Raw genomic sequence first — 21,078 nt, 5'->3', positions numbered from 1 at the left:
TCCAATCTGCACAATGGCTGGAACAGAATTTGCAGAGCCATAACTCTGACTTGTCATGCAGGAACTCAATAAGACAAACACTAAAGATGTTTGGTCACTGGTGTGACTGCAGACTGAATTAGCATTTATATCCAGAAATAACTTTGAAGGTAAGAGAAGCCTTTGTCTGACCTTGTAATCTTTATTTTGCAGACATGAGAATCTGTTTTTCCTCTAACAGTCCACAGATAGACAGAAAGCCTTTACCTTCTCCACTCTGACCAGGAAAAGACAACTGTGTGTGTGTGGACATCACACCTGCTGGCAATAATAATGGTTAGTGAAGTCCTTACATTTTCTTAAGTTTGTATAATGATATTAATTCATTGATGATATTTAACAGCACTGACTTTACTAAAGTCAGTAACATCTTTAAGATGTCAGGTTATGCCCATTTTTCCCTGAGGATTTCTTTGTATGTAATTGTAAGGTGTTCGACACTGCATGGCTAAATGTTGTGTTTGTGCTTGCAGGTGTGTTGAAGCCCAGAAGTAGCGTCTGTAAGAGAGCCAAGGTCTGGATAGTTTGGTGTAAAGTGAGCAAATCCTGTTGCTGTATGTTTTTTCTAATTGTAATTGTTTGTTTTTAAATTTGTATTTTTTTATCTATTGTTTCTCTTGTTGTTTTTTTTTTTACTTTTACTTTCCTTTAATTTTTTTCTAGTCTTTTTTAATTAGTTTTTTCTTTAAGTTTTTCAGTTCTTTTTTTTTTCCTTTTTTTCTTTTTTAATTTTTTTCTTTTTCTTTTTTTTTTCCTTTTTTCTTTTTAATTTTTTTCTTTTTCTTTTTTTCCTTTTAATTTTTTTCTTTTTTCTTTTGTATTTTTTAAATTTTTTTCCCAGTCTGTTTTTTTTTTTTTTTTTAAAAATCAATAAAGTATCTTCCTCCCTTCTAAATGTGTGTCTGGGGCCCCTATGTGGAAAAAAAACCTAAGCGCCACAGCCGTTTTTTTTTTTATTTCTGTAGCAGGGCGGGTTCTATGGTGCATCGGGGTTGGGACCCGACCTGGCATTCAGCCTTGCGTCCGGTGAGTACCCAACTGATACTGGACTTGAACCAGCAGCATACAAACACAGCACAGCGGTTTAAGGCACTGAGCCATCCAGTCAGATACAGATAATCCAGATTGCCTGTATACAACCTTACACTTGGCGAAAAACACTTAGATAAAAAATGGGGCGAGGCCCTTAGGTTTTGAACCACACAGGCCCAGGCACACTGGTTTTGCACATGGATGCTTTATTTCGTCGGTCTGGAAATGCAACTTTCTTCCCAATGTGGACAATGACTAGTATATCCAGATGTACACATACATCTCTCTCTATGAATTCATCAGAAGGAAAAGATCAACTCGACAGAACACCAGTCCACCCCTCATGATTAGAAAGTCTTGGTTGTAGAAGAGTCGAGTGTTTGCTTGTCAATAACTTGTCCAGACTGGTGATTGATGCTTATGTACGTTCTGGCTTTATTTGACAGAATCAGACATTTTACAAATGATGGCACACATCTATGTCTATCCAAATCTTGGACTTGAATTCTGGTCCTGCAGGCTGTGAAGCAGATTAAAAGCTTATTCACTTATTTACATTTTTGGTCCAAAAAACAAAATTTGGGATGTTTCCCCTTCACACCCAGGTAGGGTCAAGTCTGTAAGTCTTCCTGCTCTGCCCCCGCAGACCCCCGGGGGCCTGTACATACAATTTCATACAGCACCCAAGATCAATGGGGGCAATGCATCTGTAGGCATGCCCGCAGATGCGTTTGTGTTTTCTGACTGAATATAAGCAAATTCTATTTCCCCAAAAATCTGGTTTTATCTCTAATAAAATGACCTTACCAAACAACAGAGAAGCTCGATGGAAAGAGCGGTTCATTTGAGTTTCAAACCGCCTTCCAAAAGAAGGGACATGCATGCAGCCAGACCGAGTGGCGTCGAGGTCTCCGTAGGAGGGTCGCCGGCGAGAGCGGCCCTGTTTCACCACCAGGATGCCAGGTGTGGAGCTACAAGTGCAGGTCGATAGAGAGAGAAACCTGGGAGTCCTGAGCTTCAGCGCCGGAGCCATTTCAGTATCTGAAGAGGGTGTGGACGACCGGTTGGGTTCAAACCAAAACAGCCCAGTGTCAGGTTGACCTCTGACCGGAAGAGAGGTGACGTCAATGTCAGCAGGCAGGCCAACGAGATGGTGAAATAAGAAAGTGCAGGAATATGTACGGAAAGAGTTTAGCGAAGAATTAGTGAGAAAATAAGAGCAGTCACTAGTTTGACAGTAGAAAAAGTTACACATTTTATTTAAAGCCTTATTGAAAACAGGGAACTTTTTGCAATTCAAAAACAGTTTCTCACTGTCTTAATGTGTTTCATACTATGAAAATCTACTATAAATCACTATTTCATCAATTGAGCAGAGATAAAGCACTGACCTGCTGATGCACGGAAGTGAAAAAAAAAAATCTTTTAAATACAGACTAGAGGGGGAGTTCACTGTGACTAAAGATGCATGGAATGGAAAGAATAGGCCCATATTCCATCACCCAATAGTCAGTCATTCTACAGCTTTTAAACTGTAGAAATGCCACAGATCCAATGCAAACAAGTCTGAATCGTTCAACAAATCATTCTCAGGTTTTCCAAATCAATAAAACGATCCCCTGTGAGGATGTCGTGTCTCTCAACACATTTTGAGGGAAGTTTTGAGCAAATTCCGTCACTTTAGCGCCGCTATATTTGCCATCTTCAAACCCGAGGAATTCTCACAACACGTGGTTGGGGTTATAGCGCCCTCTTGTGGCTTAATGAGGGAATTGCAGCTAATTGGCATTTTCAGTCCTTTTTCCCGTCCGGTTCTAATGACCACTTTGGGGGGAAATTTCTTGCTCGTTTTTACAATTACAGCATATTTTGTGATTTAATGCATTTTTGGAGATGCCATGCATTGTTTAGAATGTCTTTGATTTTAAAGCGCTGAAAGGAAAGAGTAGTCATTTTGAAGACGACGTTTGGAAGAAATACAAGAGTTGACCAGCTGTTTTGAACAAGGAAACCTTCAATCGTCCAGCACTCGTTTGCAGGAGACGACATGCTGCTGCAAAGATGGAAGAATGATGAGGGTTTCCGCTTCTCAGTCACATGCTGGCCATCCAGTTGTCCAGTCAGAACACATTCTGTCAACTCAAAAAAAAAAGAAACAATTAAGGTTAACCAGGATCGAGATCGGACGTCCTGACATTGACGGGACGGCCTGGACCTGCGTTGGTCCAAGTATCCACACCCAGACGGGGACCGTCTTCATTTTTTGAGATAAACACGACATAATCGGATGCAAGTGTTAAGCTTCCTGAGATACAGAGTGACCTGTGTGATTGATTTGTGCACTTTTTTGATGGGTCTCCTCAGCTTTAAACAGGCCCAGCGGGCTCGCATGACACCGCATGTACTCGGCGTGCAAAGAGCCACAAACAAACCGACTCTTGGATTTGACATCTGTCCACAACCACACTGTTTGCTTGGAAAAGAGAGACAGGCTCAAATGACCATCAAGTCCAAGGAAATACACCTTGAACTGAAAAATGCTGAGAGAGTTTTGAGCAAAAAGGATACAAACTAAGAAATACGGACTTATAATCATACACAAAGTTAAATCATTGTCATTACACATCTAAATGAATGACATAATAAAAACCTATCTGCATTTGGACATAGGCATTAAATTTGTTTAAAGTGGCATTAAGATGCATTTCATTAGATTCGACCAAGTCAGCGAGCATGATGCTGATGGTATGATAGCATGATGCTAGTGGTAAAAAGACTAATGCTAGTGGACACATGAACTGAGAAACGTTGAGACCTCTGTTCTCACTTTCCAACACTGATATGAAGTCAACAAAATAAATATAGATTGCACTTTTGCAGTATAATGAACAATAAAAAAACAACAAACTATACAGTGTTTAGTGTGCACGCAGATACAATCTCCTGGTACTGAGGTGAAAGGTTGATATGTTACAGTATAAACAACAGCACTGTACGTTTGTGAAAAGTTGTGTCTGAGGCCCCATCCTCTGTTCAGAGATGTTTTTTCTGTTTTTGCTTCAGGGTGTTGTGGGGTTTGAAATGTACCGGTATGTGGTGTTTGTTGAACACCCTTCAAAGTTTCTCCGAAACACCAGCAACATACGGTATGACGATGCCCTTTGGTGTGTTGTCGTCTTCCTCCTGTTCTACATTCCTGTGTTGGTTTCCTGTAAATCTTGATGTCCGGGCTTCTGCCCTGTTGGCTGTGAACGCAACCGTCCAACAAGGGGAGTCGGTATGCAGTGACGTGTTAATGTTAAACTCTGTTCTGGATGTTCAGCTCCTAATTCAGAATTTCCAGAGGGACTGAAGACGACGTCTCCTTTCTTTTGCCACTTCCACAATTCACCTGGAAGCCTGAGGAGACACAAAGAACAAAAAGACATCAAACAGCAGACAAACGAAAACCCACGTCTCCAAGAAACCTTGGAAGGCGGCTTTCAGGAGGAACTCACTGTGTGCAGCGCTGGGTTTGTCCCTCAGGACGAGGAGGAGGATTCGGGATTGAGTGTCTCCAAAACTTCTGCGCTGCTGGAAGCTGGAAGGTCAGAAACACACAATTATCACCGGTCCTGATCCAAACTACTACCAAGTGTCAGCAGGAAACACTTCTTTGGTGGTTTCACAGAGGTTCAGGTGAACATGCTCCACCAGGGACGAAGACTGAGGAGCAACTCCATCCTGCTGATTCAGAGAATCGAAAACGGCTTTTACTTACGAGACGGAGGAGCTTTGGCTGAAATACAAAGAGAGGAGAAATAATTCAGCTTTGCCAGAATAGTTTGCAGACAATGTGTCTCAGAGCCTCACACTGGGACAGAGATGTTTGCAGTGAAGAAGCAGCGAGTCAAAGTCAAACATCTCTGTGTGGAGGTCTCTCACCAGACTTCTTCTTGTAGAAGACGTATCCGACGGCAACCAGGACGAGCAGAGCGACAACAATCAGTGTCACAATGACAGCGGTGACGATGTTGCCGTTCTTTGCTGTCGAGCAAAACGCAACACAAATAGTCACCATCTGCACATGCACACACACACACACACACACACACACACACACAGAATAGGTCCACTTTTCACAGACTGGAGTTGTTGTTAACCAGTTAAGTCTGACTGATCCCGACTTGAATTCTTCAGCAGGAAGAAAAAGCACGAGGTACGACAGAAACGCGAGCTTCATCTCTGAATGTCTGGACGCCGACGGGAAACCAAAGGTCCGTTTCCCACCTTCATCCCCTGTGAGTCCAGTCTTACCGTTGCTCCTGATGGCGTTTCTGTCCAGGACGGTGACCACGTCTTGCTCGACACCGGAGAACTGAAACACACACTGGTACTTCCTCAGATCTTCGGTCTCGTCCGGAAGCTTCAGGTCGGCGCTCATCTGGAAGGTTCCGTCGGCGTTGGGGAGGATCTCTCCAGACTCCTGAGGGACCTTCTGTCCGTCCTTCCTCCAGAACAGCGCGGCTTCCCTGGGGAAGAACCCCGTGGCGTGGCAGCTGACCGTAGAGGAGGGCGTCTTCTGGAGGAGAGACACTCCGGGAAGGTCTGGAGCGTCAAGAGAAACACAGGAGAGTTTCACAAAGGAAGGAAGAGAGAAAGACTCACGGACGGGACGGAGATGAAGAGAACGTGGAGGAAAAGAGGGAAGATACAAGATGGTGTGAAGGGATGGAGAGAAGCCAGACCTTCTTCTGCTGCGGACAAATAGGACTGGAATCTAAACTTGCAATATAGAAGAATGAAATCAGCTAGAAAGCAGAAAGAACCCAAGAATCTGCATCAACCGAACAAAGAAGGAAAGAACATTGACTTGAGTGATTGATTGATTCGGGTTCATTGACAAGAGCAACTATTTTCATGGAAGTCACAAATTCATTTCCTCAAATTCAGCAAGAAAACAAGCAACGGTTTGAAATGAAACAGAAACACTGTTGTGTTTATGAAACGACGTCAGGTCATGTGATCCTACCTGTTCTCAGCAGGGAGCTCCTCCCGTAGTTTAGATACTTCTTCAGCCTCTCAGGACAAACCTCGGTGAGGAAATGGTTCCATTCCTTATTTCTGGCCTCGTCATTGTCCCACTTCCTTTTGCCGATGAAAGCCTGTGGTCTCGGAGCGATCCATGTCAGTCTCTTCAGGTCAAATGATATGATATCTTCTCCATCAAAAGAGAACTGATCAAATGCATTCACATCTCCAGTCTCATCGTTCCACTCACAACCGAACATCCTCTGGATAATGTGGACTCCTGAGAGAGAGACAGAAGCTGTTGTGAACCAGAGTGAGATCTCAGCACAGTCTGCTGTGTTTATTATGGGATGGACATCAACTCGGTTACACTGGTGTGTGTGTGTGTGTGTGTGTGTGTGTGTGTGTGTGTGTGTGTGTGTGTGTGTGTGTGTGTGTGTGTGTGTGTGTGTGTGTGTGTGTGTGTGTGAACAAACCTGCAGTATGGTTGAAACGTGGCTTCAAGATTTTAATGCTTTCTTTTAATTTCTGGTGATCAGTCATGCAGATCCCGGTGTTCTCCTCCCAGTACTTTGGATCACCTACTTTGTCCATCCAGTCCTGTTTGGGTTCTTTTCTCTTGGTGTTGCTGTCATAGTGAGTTATTGGAACTTCATCCATCAAACCCACAGACACAAACTCTGGTAAGTTCGGGACTTGAGAGGATGCCGTGTGGAAATACTTCAGGGAGTGAATCACTGTAAGAAATATTTCATCCAAAGATTACATTTTGTGATGAACACTTCTATTAACAACTTAAAGCAGTTCCTCAAAGATGTCAAAAAGTGCATCACAGACACGTCCTGGTCATTTCTGCTGAGCAGTCAGTGAATGATGGAACTATTCTTAACAAAACTTTGAATTCATCAGAAAAGCAGTCCAACATTCAAACAGAAATACTGCAAGTCGATCTCAAACAGGAAAAAATGGAAATCTTTCCTTGTGTACCTTCTTAATTGTGTACTTCCTTGATCTCTTCATATCTAATTCTGCTTCCTCCTTAGCTTTGGAGTGATCTTGAAGCCCAAACAATGTAAATATTTGGTCTCATCTCCTCTGAACTCCCACTCAGAACTAATAACTACAGTTTCCATCAGATTATAAAAGTGCAGAGTTTAGAAGAAACACTGAAGATGATCTTTGGACCAAAATAACATGAGTCGCTGTGTCAGACTCGTCGAGTCAAACCTTAGAAAAAGCTCTTCTGGCAAAATGACTTACCAGCCGTCACGCTGGACGTTCCCATGACAACCGCAACAAGTAGAAAGACGTTCATTGTCGCCGGTCGCATCTTCGGGTCTGCAGACCCTTCAGACGTTCACGGGTTGTTGGACCTTCAAGGTGGTAGATCATGTCCAGAATGAAGGGTCGGATGGGAGGAGGATGGAATAAACCACCGTCTGAGCCAATGAGAATTCAAATTTGGCGGCGACGTTACGAGTCACCAGGCAAACCCAAATGCTGCGGTTCAAAGCGAAAGTAGAAAAACGACGCCGTTGTTTTTATCCACTTTATGAGGCGATTTCAAGACAAATACGATTCATGTCCAGTTTCCCGACTTCCTGTTGTTTTAAAGGCATATTGTAACTTACCGATCAAAGTTTAAAAGTATATTTATTCTTTAGGGTTGTAAAACTGTTTCTACAAATATTTTTCTGCGAGTCTTATTAATATTTGAATTATTGAAGTTGTGTCACAATTTGTGAATTCGCCATTACAGCTCACCCGGCTATTTCAAAATACAGACGCTTGAACCAAAACCACTTTCGGTTCCAGCCCTAAAACCAAATTGATCGTAACTTATTGATCAAAATCATGATTTGCCAGGAATCTGATTGATTTTCCGGGAGTGATTTGCGCTGCAGTGAAATCACGTCTTGTTCTCCTGCGCTTAATCAAAATATCCAAATATCACCGTCAAACATGAAAACCGAGTGAGTTTCCAAAGACGGGGCCAAAGGCAGGTGATGTGCGCCCCCTAGTGGACACCAATGGAACTGCCGTTGCTTCTCACTGGAACTGCGAAGTCCAAACATTGAGGAAGAAAATGGATTTGATCACATTTGTCCACAACCACACTGTCTGCCTGGAAAACAAAGACAGGCTCAAATGGCCACCAAGTCCAATTCTCTAAGGAGATGATACAAGGACAAACACCTTGAACTGAAAAATGCTGAGACAGAGTTTTGAGCGAAAAGGACACAAACTAAGAGATACAGACTTATAATCATCCACAAAGTTAAATTCATTGTCGGTCACAGACAGTCATGTGTACATATCTGCGATACACGTATTCCACTGACACAATAAAAACATATCTGCACTTGGACGTCAGCATTAAATTTGTTTAAAGTGGCATTAAAATGCATTAAAATAGATTCGACCAAGTCCGCTAGCATGATGCTAGTGGTGTGATAGCATGATACTAGTCGTAAATGGACGAATTCAAGTGGACACATGCCTTGAACTGAAAAATGTTGAAACAGAGTTGACAGTTTTGATCAAAAATCTAACAAACTCAGGAATACACTATAATAATAATGCACAAAGTTAAATCCATGTCATTTAGCTAAAGGAGATGATAGCACGATGCTAGTGGTAACTAGCCAAAACGCGCTCACTCACCGGGGTTTCCAGTGTTGAACGGCTCCACGGAGCCCCTTCGGTTGACACTCAGGTTGGATGTCTTGCTGGAAAACCAAGTAATTGGTATAATTATATTTAATCTATGCTAATATTTTGAGTGCTATTTCAAATGACCAACACAAGTTTCAAACAGGAAGCTTAAATTTAAAGAGTCGGAATGTCGTTATCGTCATAGAAGGACACGGACCTGTAAACAGGATTTTAAAATACAGTCAAGGTTAAGATGACTTCATTATTTTGGATTCTTTAAAACTCGCATCCCGTCAAAACGTGAAACTTGAACAGGACAAGTGATTTCCACAAAACCACATTGAAACAAACAAAAAAAAAATCCTTAAAATTGGACAAGAAATCACTGAAAATCAGAAATAAATGATTTGATACTGAAGATTAAATTGCTGAAACTTCTTTTTTTCCATCAATTGAAAAAAATAAAAGAAAAAAGCAAGACATTCTCAACAAGACCTCAACAGGAACCAACCAAAAACACTAAAGGAATTACAGAAAAAGCAACCAAGCATATCAGTGTAACACAAGAAAACATAAGGGCAAGGATAAAATCAAACAAGCTAGATCTCCTTCAACAGGAAACAGTGATATATAAAATCTGAAGGAGGTGGTGTCAACAGCCCTGGGTGTGTGTGCAGGTGTGTGTGTGTTTCTGGGAAGCCCAACAGGCTTGACGTTGCAGTGAGGAAGAATTTGAGGGAGAGTTTTTCTGGAGGACAAAGACATTTTTTTCCTTTTCATTTTATTTTCAATGTATTGATTTCTAATGGCTGTTTGCACAATTATAAGTTTCATAGGTTTATTAAATAATAACTTACAAAATAATATCCAATGAGATTTGAATTGCCTTAAAATTAAAAAAACACCCAGTTGATTCATAACCCCCACAAATAATTTTTTAAATGACAAAATAGAATTCTTCTCATATTTACATTAGCTTTTTTTTTTCTTATTCACATGTGAAGATGTATGTCACTACTGAACCAAAGGTCGTGTTGCATTTCTTTACGACGAATTAACACTCATAACATGGAATTAATTTCGAGTTCACGTCACAACTGTTCAGTCACAATTGTCTTCCGCCAAAGCTATTCTTATTTGTTTTTTTTAAAATTATTATTATTTTATTTCAAACCTAATTCCATGTAGAGTTTCGGTTATTTCTCACCGGGGTATTTCATCAAGAAAATGTCAAGTCCAAATGAGTTCCCTCGTTCTTTCAGAATGTAAGGGAATACAGGCTCCAGTGAAGGCGAAAGGGACGCAATGAGGACGCAAACCGTTTTTCCCCCACTGAAAAAAAACTTAAACAATGTCAAACAAAAGACCCAAATTCTGTTTGTTTGTTCGTAACTTCAGTTTGTTTGTTTATCTGCAGATGGAACTTCTCCTAGCAGGAGAAACAGGAGCATTAAACTACGCCTTCAATCCATAAACCACGCCTCCACTAGCTCTTCTTGCCAACCCCCTTATTTTTAATGCCCTTTATTTACACTTCTTGTCAAAATCTTCTTCTCGTAACAACCGCACTTGATTTTCTTCACTTGCAGATGTCTTACTTTTTCAGTTGAACTACTTCAACTGCTTCTAAAACAACTCCTGTTGCTACTAGAATAATTTTTTGACAAGAATGGACTATGACCTGGATGACTGAGTACCTCCACAGACATTTTCTTTGCAAGTCTAGAGGGTTTTCCCGTCAGGACTCACCACAATTACCAGCCTCCATCCAACCCTGTCCTCTGCATCCTCTTCTCTCACACCAAGGATTTAAGGATTTAAGGAACCTTTATTGTCATACCTGCACACCTTACAGTTTGTCGTACGAAATTAGCCCCCAGGTTCAGTTTCAAGCCATAAATAGAAGAGCAAAGAAAAAAACAAAGGGCAAAAATGTAAACATGTAAACCAATTGACTGTACACATATTTCAAAGTGGTCAACAAATTCTTGTACACTTATTCATCACATTCTGTACGTATCTCTTCCCCCATTCTGTAAGTTGATTGTCCATCTCATTCAGTATACATGTTGTGTCCATCACATTGTGTGTATGCATGTAGTAACCGTTAACAAAATCAATGAAACACAGAAAAAGCACAGCAAAGATTATTATTCGAATATTTTCGAATCGAATATAAGTATTGAGATCAAACTGAGTACGAAATACATCAGTAAATGTATTATAGTAGTATTTAAAATCAACTTTCTATCAGTATTTAATAGTATTCCCGTGCAATATTGGTGTCATTTATGCATGAAAAGTTGACAAGGAGTGTGAAAGTGCACGGAAATCGAGCATTATCACAATTACTGTTGGTAACTATGGCAACGATAATAGTAAGTGTCATGTATAATAAATCTGCGTTTAATATGAAAGAAAAAAGTTTTGCACTTCACATTTTGAAAAAGTTTAAATATGACGGAATATTTCTGATAAGTATTGTTGTTATTTGTTTTTAAAGTTGAATTATTTTGAACATACGTTTCAAATTAGGACAGCAATCTCGCGATATTAATCGGACGAAGTCGTTATCGCCTCGGCGCATCCTTAACGTGAGCCAAAGCCTACAGTTCGCTTAATTTATGAGCCACTCTACCTTTTAATTGTTCTAAATTTGTTTTAACCCCCCCAGGTTTGTGTGATATCACGAAATGAGTGTTTTTTATCCCCGCATCGGTGTTGAAGACAAGGAGACGAGAAGGAGATTGACTCGAAATGGGACGCAATCCCGCGAGATTTTGGATGAGGCGAGTTCGCGCAATGCCACGTCTTAATAAACACAGACGCAGGCATCGTCGCCACGGACAGAAGCGGGAACATTGAGGCAAATTTAGCAGGAGGGTGTGGGAAAGCAGCGGCGCTACAGGGAGTGTTAATAACTACCTCTCCGGTAAGAACTAACCGCCAAGCTTTTCCCGGTTCACCGCCGTTGGTGACGCTGATGCTGCTGCGGCGGCTACGCTTTAGCTTCGGCTAACGCTAGCAAGTGAGCTAGCAGGCTGTCTCCGGGGAAAGCCCACGGGCAGGTCGTCCTTTGGTGACCGGCTTTCACTGTTGACAGGGGGATTAAACTAGAATAACCCCGTTACTTTCGTGGATCTTCCTCTTCACTTGCCATAGACGACCCCGGCGTTACAAACGGATAAAGTTGCAAGATGTGAAATCGACGCCTTTTCAAGGGTCAATGTGGCTTTTGTGGCAACACTTCCAGTGATACACGCTGAATTCTTGCATCAGTGCCAGAAGAAAACCCATCTCCTGCTTGTAAACTTGGCTAAATTAGATTCAGGAAAACTATATCCGCCTTCGACTGCGGACCATCTGCCTCCGAGCTGAAGTAGCTGCAGTAAAAGTGCCTCATCACTCTGATAAAGACAAATTAAAATATACCTGGATGAAAGCCGTGATTGCATCGCAGCATTACTTGCTAACTACCCAAAGCAGCAAAGCAAAAGTACAATTGTTAAAGATAAAAACAAATTTCGTTAATCTTACCCTTTAAATATCACAATGAAAAAATACTCCATTAGGCATGTACAAGTAAGGTTCGGACTTTGAAACCCAGTCATAGTATAAAAGTCACATCTTTTACTTAACAGGGCACTTTGAATGCAGTGTTTGACGACTCCTATTTTTTCATTGTATCATCAGTGCGGGGTGTTCTTGGTCAGATCCTGCAGGCTAATGGGTCACCAAATACTGCTGTTACACTGGCAGCAAAGGCAGGTTTACTCTTGTTTTTGGTCGGGTTCACAGTACTTCACAAATTGCGAAAGTACATTTTAAATCAATTGCCGATAACAGCATCACAAGGGAATTATAACCCAGATGTAAAACTGCCACATAACTGGATTCTTCATGACGTGGTATGATTTGAATATAAAGAACCCCAGTTCCCCGCGATGTCCCGAGGTTTGTGAGGTGCACGTTCTGGACGGAGGAGATCATGTCGCAGGCTGCAAGACAGAACCCCACTGGAGGTCCTGTGACAGTCATCACTGCACCCCTTCAGCGGGGCGTATGTGGGTGGCACAGCGGTTGTTCTTAACCTATTGTCTCCAGCTTGGGGATGAATTTGGAATCCTCTCAGATGTCTGCAATGGAAGTGTTGTATGTGTCATGTTGCAGGATCGTGTTATCAGGGTGCAAGCAAACACACGGGTGAGAAACTCTGTTGTTGAATCATAGTCAGATCTGTGTGTTCTTGCCAACTGCCCAGTGCTGGCTCACACCTCTGCGCTGGCTCTATGTGGCGTCGTTTTTATGTCTGGGCCCACGGTTACACAGCCGAAAAGACCGCTGTGTTGCGGTTCCTCATCCACCTGAAAGGGGGGGGAGGTTGTTGAGGTTAATCTTTCGGGGATTCAGTCATCAGCACAGCCACTGAGTTCTTTCTTGTTTTTGCCACAGGGACCAACATGGGGTGTTTACGTTTGCTGGCACTGACACTGGTAACGTCTGCGGCGCTGCTGCTCGCCTCCAGCCCTGCTGCTGCTCACAGTCATTCCCATGGTGACCACCACCATGGTCACCACCATCACCATGGTCACCACCATCACCACGGCCACTCGCACGGGGAAGACGACCACCACGGTCACTCCCACGGCCAAGAGGTGAAGATGTTCCACGGAGCCAGCAAGTGGAGCGCCGAGGCCAACCTTCCTTCTCATGAAGAGCATCACCATGGACACGATCACGGCCACGCCCACGGTCATGGCCACGCTCACCAGGAGGACATTGTCCGTGTCCACAAGGATGAGAGTGGGCATGGACACGCCCACGGAGAGGAGAGGGTGAAGAGGGAGGCAGAGAAGAAGAACATGGTGGAGCTTTGGATGCAGGTCAGAACAGAAAGCTGTCTCTTTCTTAGATCTTTATATTATTGGCTCATTCTAGACCATCAAAACCTTTCCATATGTTTACAATCTTTATCAAAGCAGGGATATATATCCATAACATCAAATTATCCCATTGCTGCTATCTGTACATCTTCATCACTCTTTAGTGATTCTCTCGACTGGTTCTGGATTTGTTTTAAATACTGAGGTTTCTTTGCAGAGAACATATTTTCACCACCTGACCCGGATCCTCTTCGGGCCCAGATCTACAGTTTATCTGGTTTATATCCGGGTCCTGGCCTGTTTGCACAGGACTGGAGTCAGTCAAACATTCGGATTAACAGAAGTGTTACTAATGTTAACAGTAGAGGGTGTGTGTGTGTGAGAGAAAGTTAGGAGTGAGTGTGTTAGACCCCCAGCAGTGATGCTAACCTCTTCATCTCCAGGCCGTTGGAGCCACCCTGCTCATCAGTGCGGCACCGTTCCTGATCCTGTTCCTGATCCCGGTCCAGTCCAACAGTGACCAGCACCAGAACCTCCTGAAGGTGCTGCTCAGCTTTGCGTCTGGGGGCCTGCTGGGCGACGCCTTCCTCCACCTCATCCCTCACGCTCTGGGTAGGAGGTCCCTCGCTCTCCCACCCAGGGACATTTGAATTGCCACCTGGTAAAAACAAGTTATCACAGAATTTGGAGTTATTCCACTCCTCAGCAACAAATAAAAAGGGTTTCACTTATATCTTTTAAAATCATTTTAAAATTTTTGTCATTGAAAGGAAACAACTAAAACCAACTCTGGCGTCCATGTCTTGAATTTAGACTTTTGGACCAATTTTCTAGTGTTCAATGGGAGCTGTGGTGAAAATGTGACTTGTTTTTCCCGGTGCAGAGCCTCACTCTCACCATGGAGACGCAGCTCATGAGCACTCGCACGACCAGGAGGAGTCACATGACCACGGCCACTCTCACGGTGAGCAGTTGGATATGAGGTGTGTGTGTGTGTTAAAGAATTTAAGGAACAACTCACACCCGTTTTGTCTGCAGGGGCCGCCCATGGTCACATGATGTCGGTGGGACTGTGGGTTCTCGGCGGCATCATCGCCTTCCTGGTGGTGGAGAAATTTGTGCGGCTGCTGAAGGGAGGCCACGGGCACGGACATTCCCACGCTCATGCCCATGGTAGGCCTGCCGGCAGACATGATCGCAGTTCAGTCACCAGTCATTTCAGCGAGGGATTTCTTTTGGCAAAACTGGGTGTGGTTTTAGCAGCTTCAGTTGCTACGGTTACTCTATCACTGACAGTTGCCCCACCCCTCGAAGTTCTAATTTTGAAATAATGACTCCTTGTCTTTTCTTACTATTTCACTCTGTTTGGGGGGGCTCAATCACTACATTCAGTTTTAGGAGTGTGTTCATTTTCCGATCTTCCTTCCGAAACACTCCCCGCTTGCATATTGCCAGCAGTAAATATTTCTGCTGATGGTTTTCAGCTGTCCAGAAGGAAAAGGAGAGTGACGGCGAAGAGGAGGAGGAGGAGGGGAAGGAGAAGAAAGCAAGCAAAGAAGGGATGCCACCGAAGGAGGTGGAGGAGAAAAGCACAGGTGAGGAAGAACACAAAAAAATGATTAAGTTTGTGTCTTTGCATACAGGTGAGTGCTATTGGTGTTTGGAACCCGCGTTGATTTGCAAGGCTCCATAAATCTGCTTGAACAGAATCGGAATCTGGTTTGATGTTCTGCCTCCAGCTGAGAGCCGTGCAGGCCGTTCTGACAGACCCCCTGTTTGTTTCTCTCGCCGTAGATATCAAGGTGTCGGGTTACCTCAACCTGGCGGCCGACTTCACGCACAATTTCACAGATGGCCTGGCGATCGGGGCGTCATTCTTGGTGAGCCCGGCGGTGGGCGCCATCACCACCCTCACCATCCTGCTGCACGAGGTCCCGCACGAGATCGGAGATTTTGCCATCCTGGTCCAGTCGGGCTGCACCAAGAGGAAGGTCTGTCCAGCATCTTTCCCAGAAAAACGACATTGTCCGAACCTGTGCGCATGAAAGGAACTGCACCCAAACACACATTCACTTCAACATTAATCTATTTAGAAAGCTATTTCCATCAAACAAGGGAAAAGATATTCAATTAATATATTCCTGCATGTACTTGAACCACACGCAGACAAGAGGAGAACATGGAGACTCCACACAGAGTGTGTGCTGCCTACAAAAAAAGGAATACATTTACACCAAACAAGAACCAGAAATTAAAGGAAGTCTGCAAGAAGTTGTCAGAAATGACAGGAATTAACCAGTTGTCTCCTTGCAGGCCATGTGTCTGCAGCTGCTGACGGCGCTGGGAGCCCTGGCCGGCACCGCCTGCTCGCTGCTGGCTGAGGGCGTGGGCGCCGCCGCCACCGCCTGGATCCTGCCCTTCACGGCCGGCGGCTTCGTTTACATCGCCACGGTGACTGTGCTCCCCGAGCTGCTGGCGGGACGCTCCAGCTTTGGACAGTCTCTGATGGAGATCCTTGCCCTGCTGTTCGGGGTGGGCATGATGGTGCTGATCGCTGAGTACGAGTGAGAGGCAAACACGTCCAACTCCTGATGGTGGACAGAGACAGAAAGGCCCAGGAGCTGCTCTGAAAGATTTTTAGTTTGTTATTTTTTTATTTTTTTTGTCTGGAAGCGTTGAAGTTGTTTGTTGAATCTGCGGGCCTCTGTTTACGTTTCATCTCGGAGTTTTGCAAAGGGGAAGCTAGGCTGAGGAGACGGAGAACCAGGAGGAGCGTGTTACAGCAACCGCCGCCGCTTTGCTTTTTCTTTATTTCACCAAACACCTCCGTCAGGCCTCACAATAAAAAAGATCCACGACAAATTACTTGGAAATCAAGAGAGACAGTTATTTTTGGAATAACTTGTATAAATAGTCAAAATGTCAAGAGTAAAAAAAAATTGGATACAACTTCAACATAAATGGAGATTAAAAAGTATTGGAACAGCAAAATAAAATTAGTTTTCTGCGTTGGGAAAGTAGTTTGCAGGTCTGCAGAAAACTAAGAAACATGAAAGCGTAAAGAAAAACGGTTTTGTGACTTGATCTTCCAATTTATGGCCAATCAGCGAGGCTCCAGGCTGTGACGGAAAACAAAGCAAACCTCCAAACCCTCTCGACCTCAGCAACTGATCAAGGTCCTTTGAGAATTATGGACCGGAGAGAATCAAAAATTCCCAGCCGTGACCACCCAAAGGGTGCCCTACCTAACCCCGTCCGAAGCGGTGCCAAAGCAAGAGGCGAAGATGAATAATTGACCTTAACTCTTCAATGCTTTGGTGTGAAGGAGAAGTTGCAAAAAGCGTCTTATTCCCTGTTTCATCAGTTTAACCAGGACAAATAAATGATTTTTTTCTTTGTAATTTCTTTGTGATTTCTTCCTTTACCAGAGACAATTAAGTGTAATGTGTTTAATTCACATAGCTGAAAATAGTTCTGTAATAAAAAGTTACAATGTGAAATTAGTATTTATAAAGCCATTTTCAAAGTGATGAAAGCCTACAGCTTTGCTTTCAAGAGCTAGAGCCTGGCTTCAAAACAGAAGTTTTCTGATCAAATCCAAGGGGAAACTGAACATTTCTTTACAGTGTCCCATGATGCAACTCATTCAAATACCTGCCGAAAAAAACTAACAATAAATACTACTAATACAATTACTAACAATGGCAACCTTCTATTACTAATTTCTGATTTCTCTCTCAGTTAATAAAATAAAAAAAATATGTTTCTTTTAATGTTTTTAAAAATATTTAAAAAAAAAAATCGTAGAAAGAATAATAGGGTTCAAAGGGTGTCAAGCATCCAGCATGTAACTCACAGCATACTTGCATTTTCTCTGGATGTTATTCTGAACACAATCAGGCCATCGAGGAATTATTGGCTGGTGTGAATTGGTTTAACCAAGTTTATTAGACATTTGGCCTATGTCACCTAAAGACGATAATGATAACGTGACCTACATAAAATCAATATTTATCTTTATAAGCATTATGACCAATACTGACTCCGGCCACAAGGGGGCGATCATGAGCGCCGACGCTCGATTCAAAGTGCTAATTTGTCCGTCGAACAAGAAACTTCCGCTACTAACTTCCGGTTTAGCCGCCAGCTACCTTGGTATATTTTACGGCTCAGGACTTTAAACAAATAAATGAATATTAATTGACGGATTTCTAAAATTGGTTCCTTCACCCGGGTCAAATATACATATATTTTTAACAAATGAATAAAAATAAAATAAAAATAAACGCTTGGTCTATACGGTCAATCAAACGAAACGCCATATTTGTAGTTTTTCATGATTATTGTATGCTCGCTTCAAAATCAACACATTAACGAAGCAGGGTCATTATTTGAAGGCGTCAATGGCATTTTCCTTTTGAAAATCTCAAATAGCTTACTAACTGATAAAGTTTTAATGATATGAAAATTCCTTTTAGCAGGACGAGACGTACTTCCAGCATTAAAGCTGTTGACTTCTCAGTCATATACATTATTTTATAGCCTCATATGACTTGTTAAGAACATTGTCTTTTAAAGCATTTCCTGAATACCCTTTCTTCATTTTTTTTGAAAGTGTCATTCAACACGGAGTGACTGAGTTGTTTGACAAATACCAACTCCCGCCACTAGAGGGCAGTCAATACATTTAGGCGTACAGATTCCTTGACTCGAATACTCGACTTCCGCCGCTAACTTCCGGTTTAGCCCTTGGCTGCTTCAACTGAAACAAATCGGGTGATTTTACGTCTATTAAACTGGACACATGACATAAATCCCAATTAATCAAGACGGAATCGTTTTGTGAGCCATATTCAGTTTTTTTGAATTCATAAAATGAGCCATTGTTTTTAAGTCCTGTCCTCCCAAACACATTTTGAGAGATCTTTTGGGCAATTTCCGTCAGCTAGCGACGCCATGTTTGAAGTTTTTAAACTCGAGGAATCTCACAACAGCGTCATCTAACTTAGAGCGCCGCCTTGTGGCCTGGCGGGCAACTGCAGCTCAGTACGTAAACAGCGCTCGGTAGTCTGGGATTTAATGTTGTCTCGGTGAAGAATTTTTGGAGATTCATGTTTTGTTGTGAATGACTTGCTGATTGAAAACACAGAGGCTTGTTTCTTTGAGAGACAAATAAAGAAATGCAACCTTTTCTTGTCTCTACCACCTTGTTCGAGGAACAAGCAAACACACACGCAGGATGAATTAATATGCATGAAGAAAATACCAACAGGAAATAACAAAAATAGAAAAATTGACTATTTTCTGAACCTATTTGAAATTATTGTTTTAGTTGATTGACTCAAGATATATTTGCGCTCTTTAAGGCACATTTCAACACTGCTATCATTTTTGTGCACATTTGGATGATTTTTAAAACAGCCTGTTTGATTATCTCTTACTTTCTTAGATGAATTTTCAATGAAGTATCTCTGCTCTTGGTACCGGTTGAAATTTCGGACACTTACCTTCAGGCGGGTTAAAACTGGAAGAATCAGAATTAAAGCATGTTAGTCCAACTTCTAGATAAAAACCGAAATAAAATCTGGATTACTCCACACATTGCCGCATTGAAAGTTTAGAAACAATTAAATGTTCAACAAACAGCCGCGGTTGGCAATAGTTACAAAGAGATGGTGCACTTTCCAACTACGGCAACACCCCGAGGACGAAAAGAGTTACCGCCAAACGACGCTTTATGTTTATTTTTAGAAATGTAAAATTAGTTTTCAATATTTTGTTCTCTTTTATTCAATATGTAGAGGTTTACTGGCTTTTTGCAAATGTTTTGCTCAAACGTTAGTGCCCTTTTTTTTTTTGGAAACTGAGCATTGTAGGATTATTTCTTTGCTTTTTTTCTGTCCTGATGATTGTTAATTTTTTTCTTATTTATTTTAAGCGTATGTTAACAATTCTGTTGTGAGTTTCGATGGGAGTTTTCTTTTAAACACAATTCTGCCGTGTTCTTGCATTTGATTAATTACATTTTGTTTTGTTTTGTATTATTTTAAATCGAACTTTTACATTGATGGTTTTTTTTGGGGTGTAACTTCAAAATTGTCGTTTAAATAGTATTTTATCATTTGACAGCTTCATTGTGCTTATTATATTTATTTTTTTTCTTTATTTAAAGTAATTATTAGTGTTCAGATTTGGATTATTCTTGCAAATATTTGGTGAATTGTTTTTTGTTTTGTTTTTAATCTGAATTCCAGAAAGAGATTCTTATGAAAAATTAATTTAATCATTTATTCATTCATTCTTAGTCATTTCTACGTTTCATTCCTTGTTGCCATGGATTCCGTGGTGACACAGTCAGACTCCAGAAAACCTTCCTCAGTGAGAAAGGAGAAGCCTTTATTGGAGTTTGAGGGGAGGGAGAGAATTTTTAAAAAAAGAGCCAGACCATATTCGCCATCGTCCCTGTGAACACAACACTGGTGAGTCGCCGAGGGGTCGGGGGTCGTCACGCTCATGGGATTTGTAGTATTATAACAGTCACAACGAGGAAAGGTTAGCTGAAAATCCACAAACTTATAGGAGAAATAACAAGGCTGTTTACATTAGTAGTAGAATTTGTATTTGTATTAGTATCATCACTTTTATTGTCGAGGCCTTCCCCGTCCTGACAGCTGCCGGGCGCCGCCGCCACCGCCGCAGGAACAGACGTCCAGAAGAATAACCCCCGCCGGGAAGCAGGTTGTGACATGCTGAACACAGTTACATAGAAAAATAGCGCTGTGGAAAAGAAAGTTTCCGGAAACGCCGGTGAAGAAGTCGTCGCAAATCCCAAATATCTAGAAAAAGAAAAAAGACATGGCTTCCTTCCTCCGCTGGAGACGCTCCGGGGGCGCCGCCCCACCTCCTCATCCAGGCTCCAAGATTCAAAAGTTAGTGTCTTCTCACGGGGAAACAAAGAAAAAAAAAACAAAGTAACACTGGAACTGCAGTTCCCATAACACACCTGGGCTCTGCAAAGTCTCTGGTGGGTGCAAACAGCGAACAGGCTCACGGAAAGGGGAGTCGGAGGGCCGTGTTTTTCTGTTTTGGCATCAAATCACAGCTTCTTCAAGAAGTAAAAGCAAACAAGTCGCTGCATCCAAAGGAATTGGAGGTTTATAACAGTGTAATAACCACAAGAGTTGTAAAAGAGCAGGAATCCACCGGATGCAGTCGAGGAGAAGAAGGTGACGATCATTTTTAGCTTTTTGGTTTATTTCCATTTCTATCGTCGTTTGGTTCGCGTTTTCTCAGTGAGGACGCATGCCGCTAAGCCCCGCCTCCAGCACCAAGCCCCGCCCCCTGACTGCAAACACCGTCGGAAAGATTGTCAGCGTTTTTTTTTTTTTTCTCAAGGCTTCGATTCCGTTGATAAAAAAAAAACAAAACAAAAAATCATTTCTTTTAAAACAACAACCGA

General features: G+C 42.3%; 2 protein-coding genes across 3 annotated transcripts in view; one reads left to right on the top strand and one right to left on the bottom strand.

Moving 5' to 3' along the window:
* LOC147219636 (major histocompatibility complex class I-related protein 1-like) overlaps positions 1-7,472 on the bottom strand; it is a 63,845-nt gene extending 56,373 nt beyond the window's left edge. The window contains exons 1-6 of one of the 2 annotated variants that reach the window (XM_086171681.1): positions 7,342-7,472; positions 6,558-6,818; positions 6,083-6,379; positions 5,368-5,658; positions 4,996-5,097; positions 4,832-4,849 (exon numbers count right to left, since the gene is read on the bottom strand). In XM_086171681.1, the coding sequence (XP_086027807.1) occupies positions 4,832-4,849; positions 4,996-5,097; positions 5,368-5,658; positions 6,083-6,379; positions 6,558-6,818; positions 7,342-7,411 (1,039 nt within the window). In that variant the 5' untranslated portion in view covers positions 7,412-7,472. The remainder of the gene's footprint in view (positions 1-4,831; positions 4,850-4,995; positions 5,098-5,367; positions 5,659-6,082; positions 6,380-6,557; positions 6,819-7,341) is intronic. The other variant, XM_086171684.1, reaches the window with a different exon arrangement.
* A 4,042-nt stretch (positions 7,473-11,514) lies between these two features.
* slc39a7 (solute carrier family 39 member 7) lies at positions 11,515-17,020 on the top strand. The gene is made up of 8 exons (XM_086171346.1): positions 11,515-11,668; positions 13,189-13,619; positions 14,063-14,231; positions 14,503-14,583; positions 14,658-14,792; positions 15,104-15,214; positions 15,414-15,610; positions 15,933-17,020. Exons 2-8 carry the CDS (start codon positions 13,197-13,199, stop codon positions 16,185-16,187), a joined length of 1,371 nt encoding a protein of 456 aa, XP_086027472.1. The 5' UTR covers positions 11,515-11,668; positions 13,189-13,196; the 3' UTR covers positions 16,188-17,020.
* Positions 17,021-21,078: the final 4,058 nt, after the last annotated feature.

Source organism: Fistularia commersonii, chromosome 24 (assembly GCF_037954325.1).
Source record: "Fistularia commersonii isolate RoL2024-O1a breed Wild chromosome 24, RoL_Fcom_v1.0, whole genome shotgun sequence".
NCBI lineage: Eukaryota > Metazoa > Chordata > Actinopteri > Syngnathiformes > Fistulariidae > Fistularia > Fistularia commersonii.
This window is presented reverse-complemented; position numbering and strand designations above follow the sequence as displayed.

Bases quoted from the DNA above. Each gene is read 5' to 3' on its own strand.
- slc39a7 (XM_086171346.1), top strand. From the start codon at position 13,197: ATGGGGTGTTTACGTTTGCTGGCACTGACACTGGTAACGTCTGCGGCG. The intron at 14,584-14,657 runs GTGAGCAGTTGG...TTTTGTCTGCAG, and splicing joins TGACCACGGCCACTCTCACG to GGGCCGCCCATGGTCACATG. The intron at 15,611-15,932 runs GTCTGTCCAGCA...GTCTCCTTGCAG, and splicing joins CGGGCTGCACCAAGAGGAAG to GCCATGTGTCTGCAGCTGCT.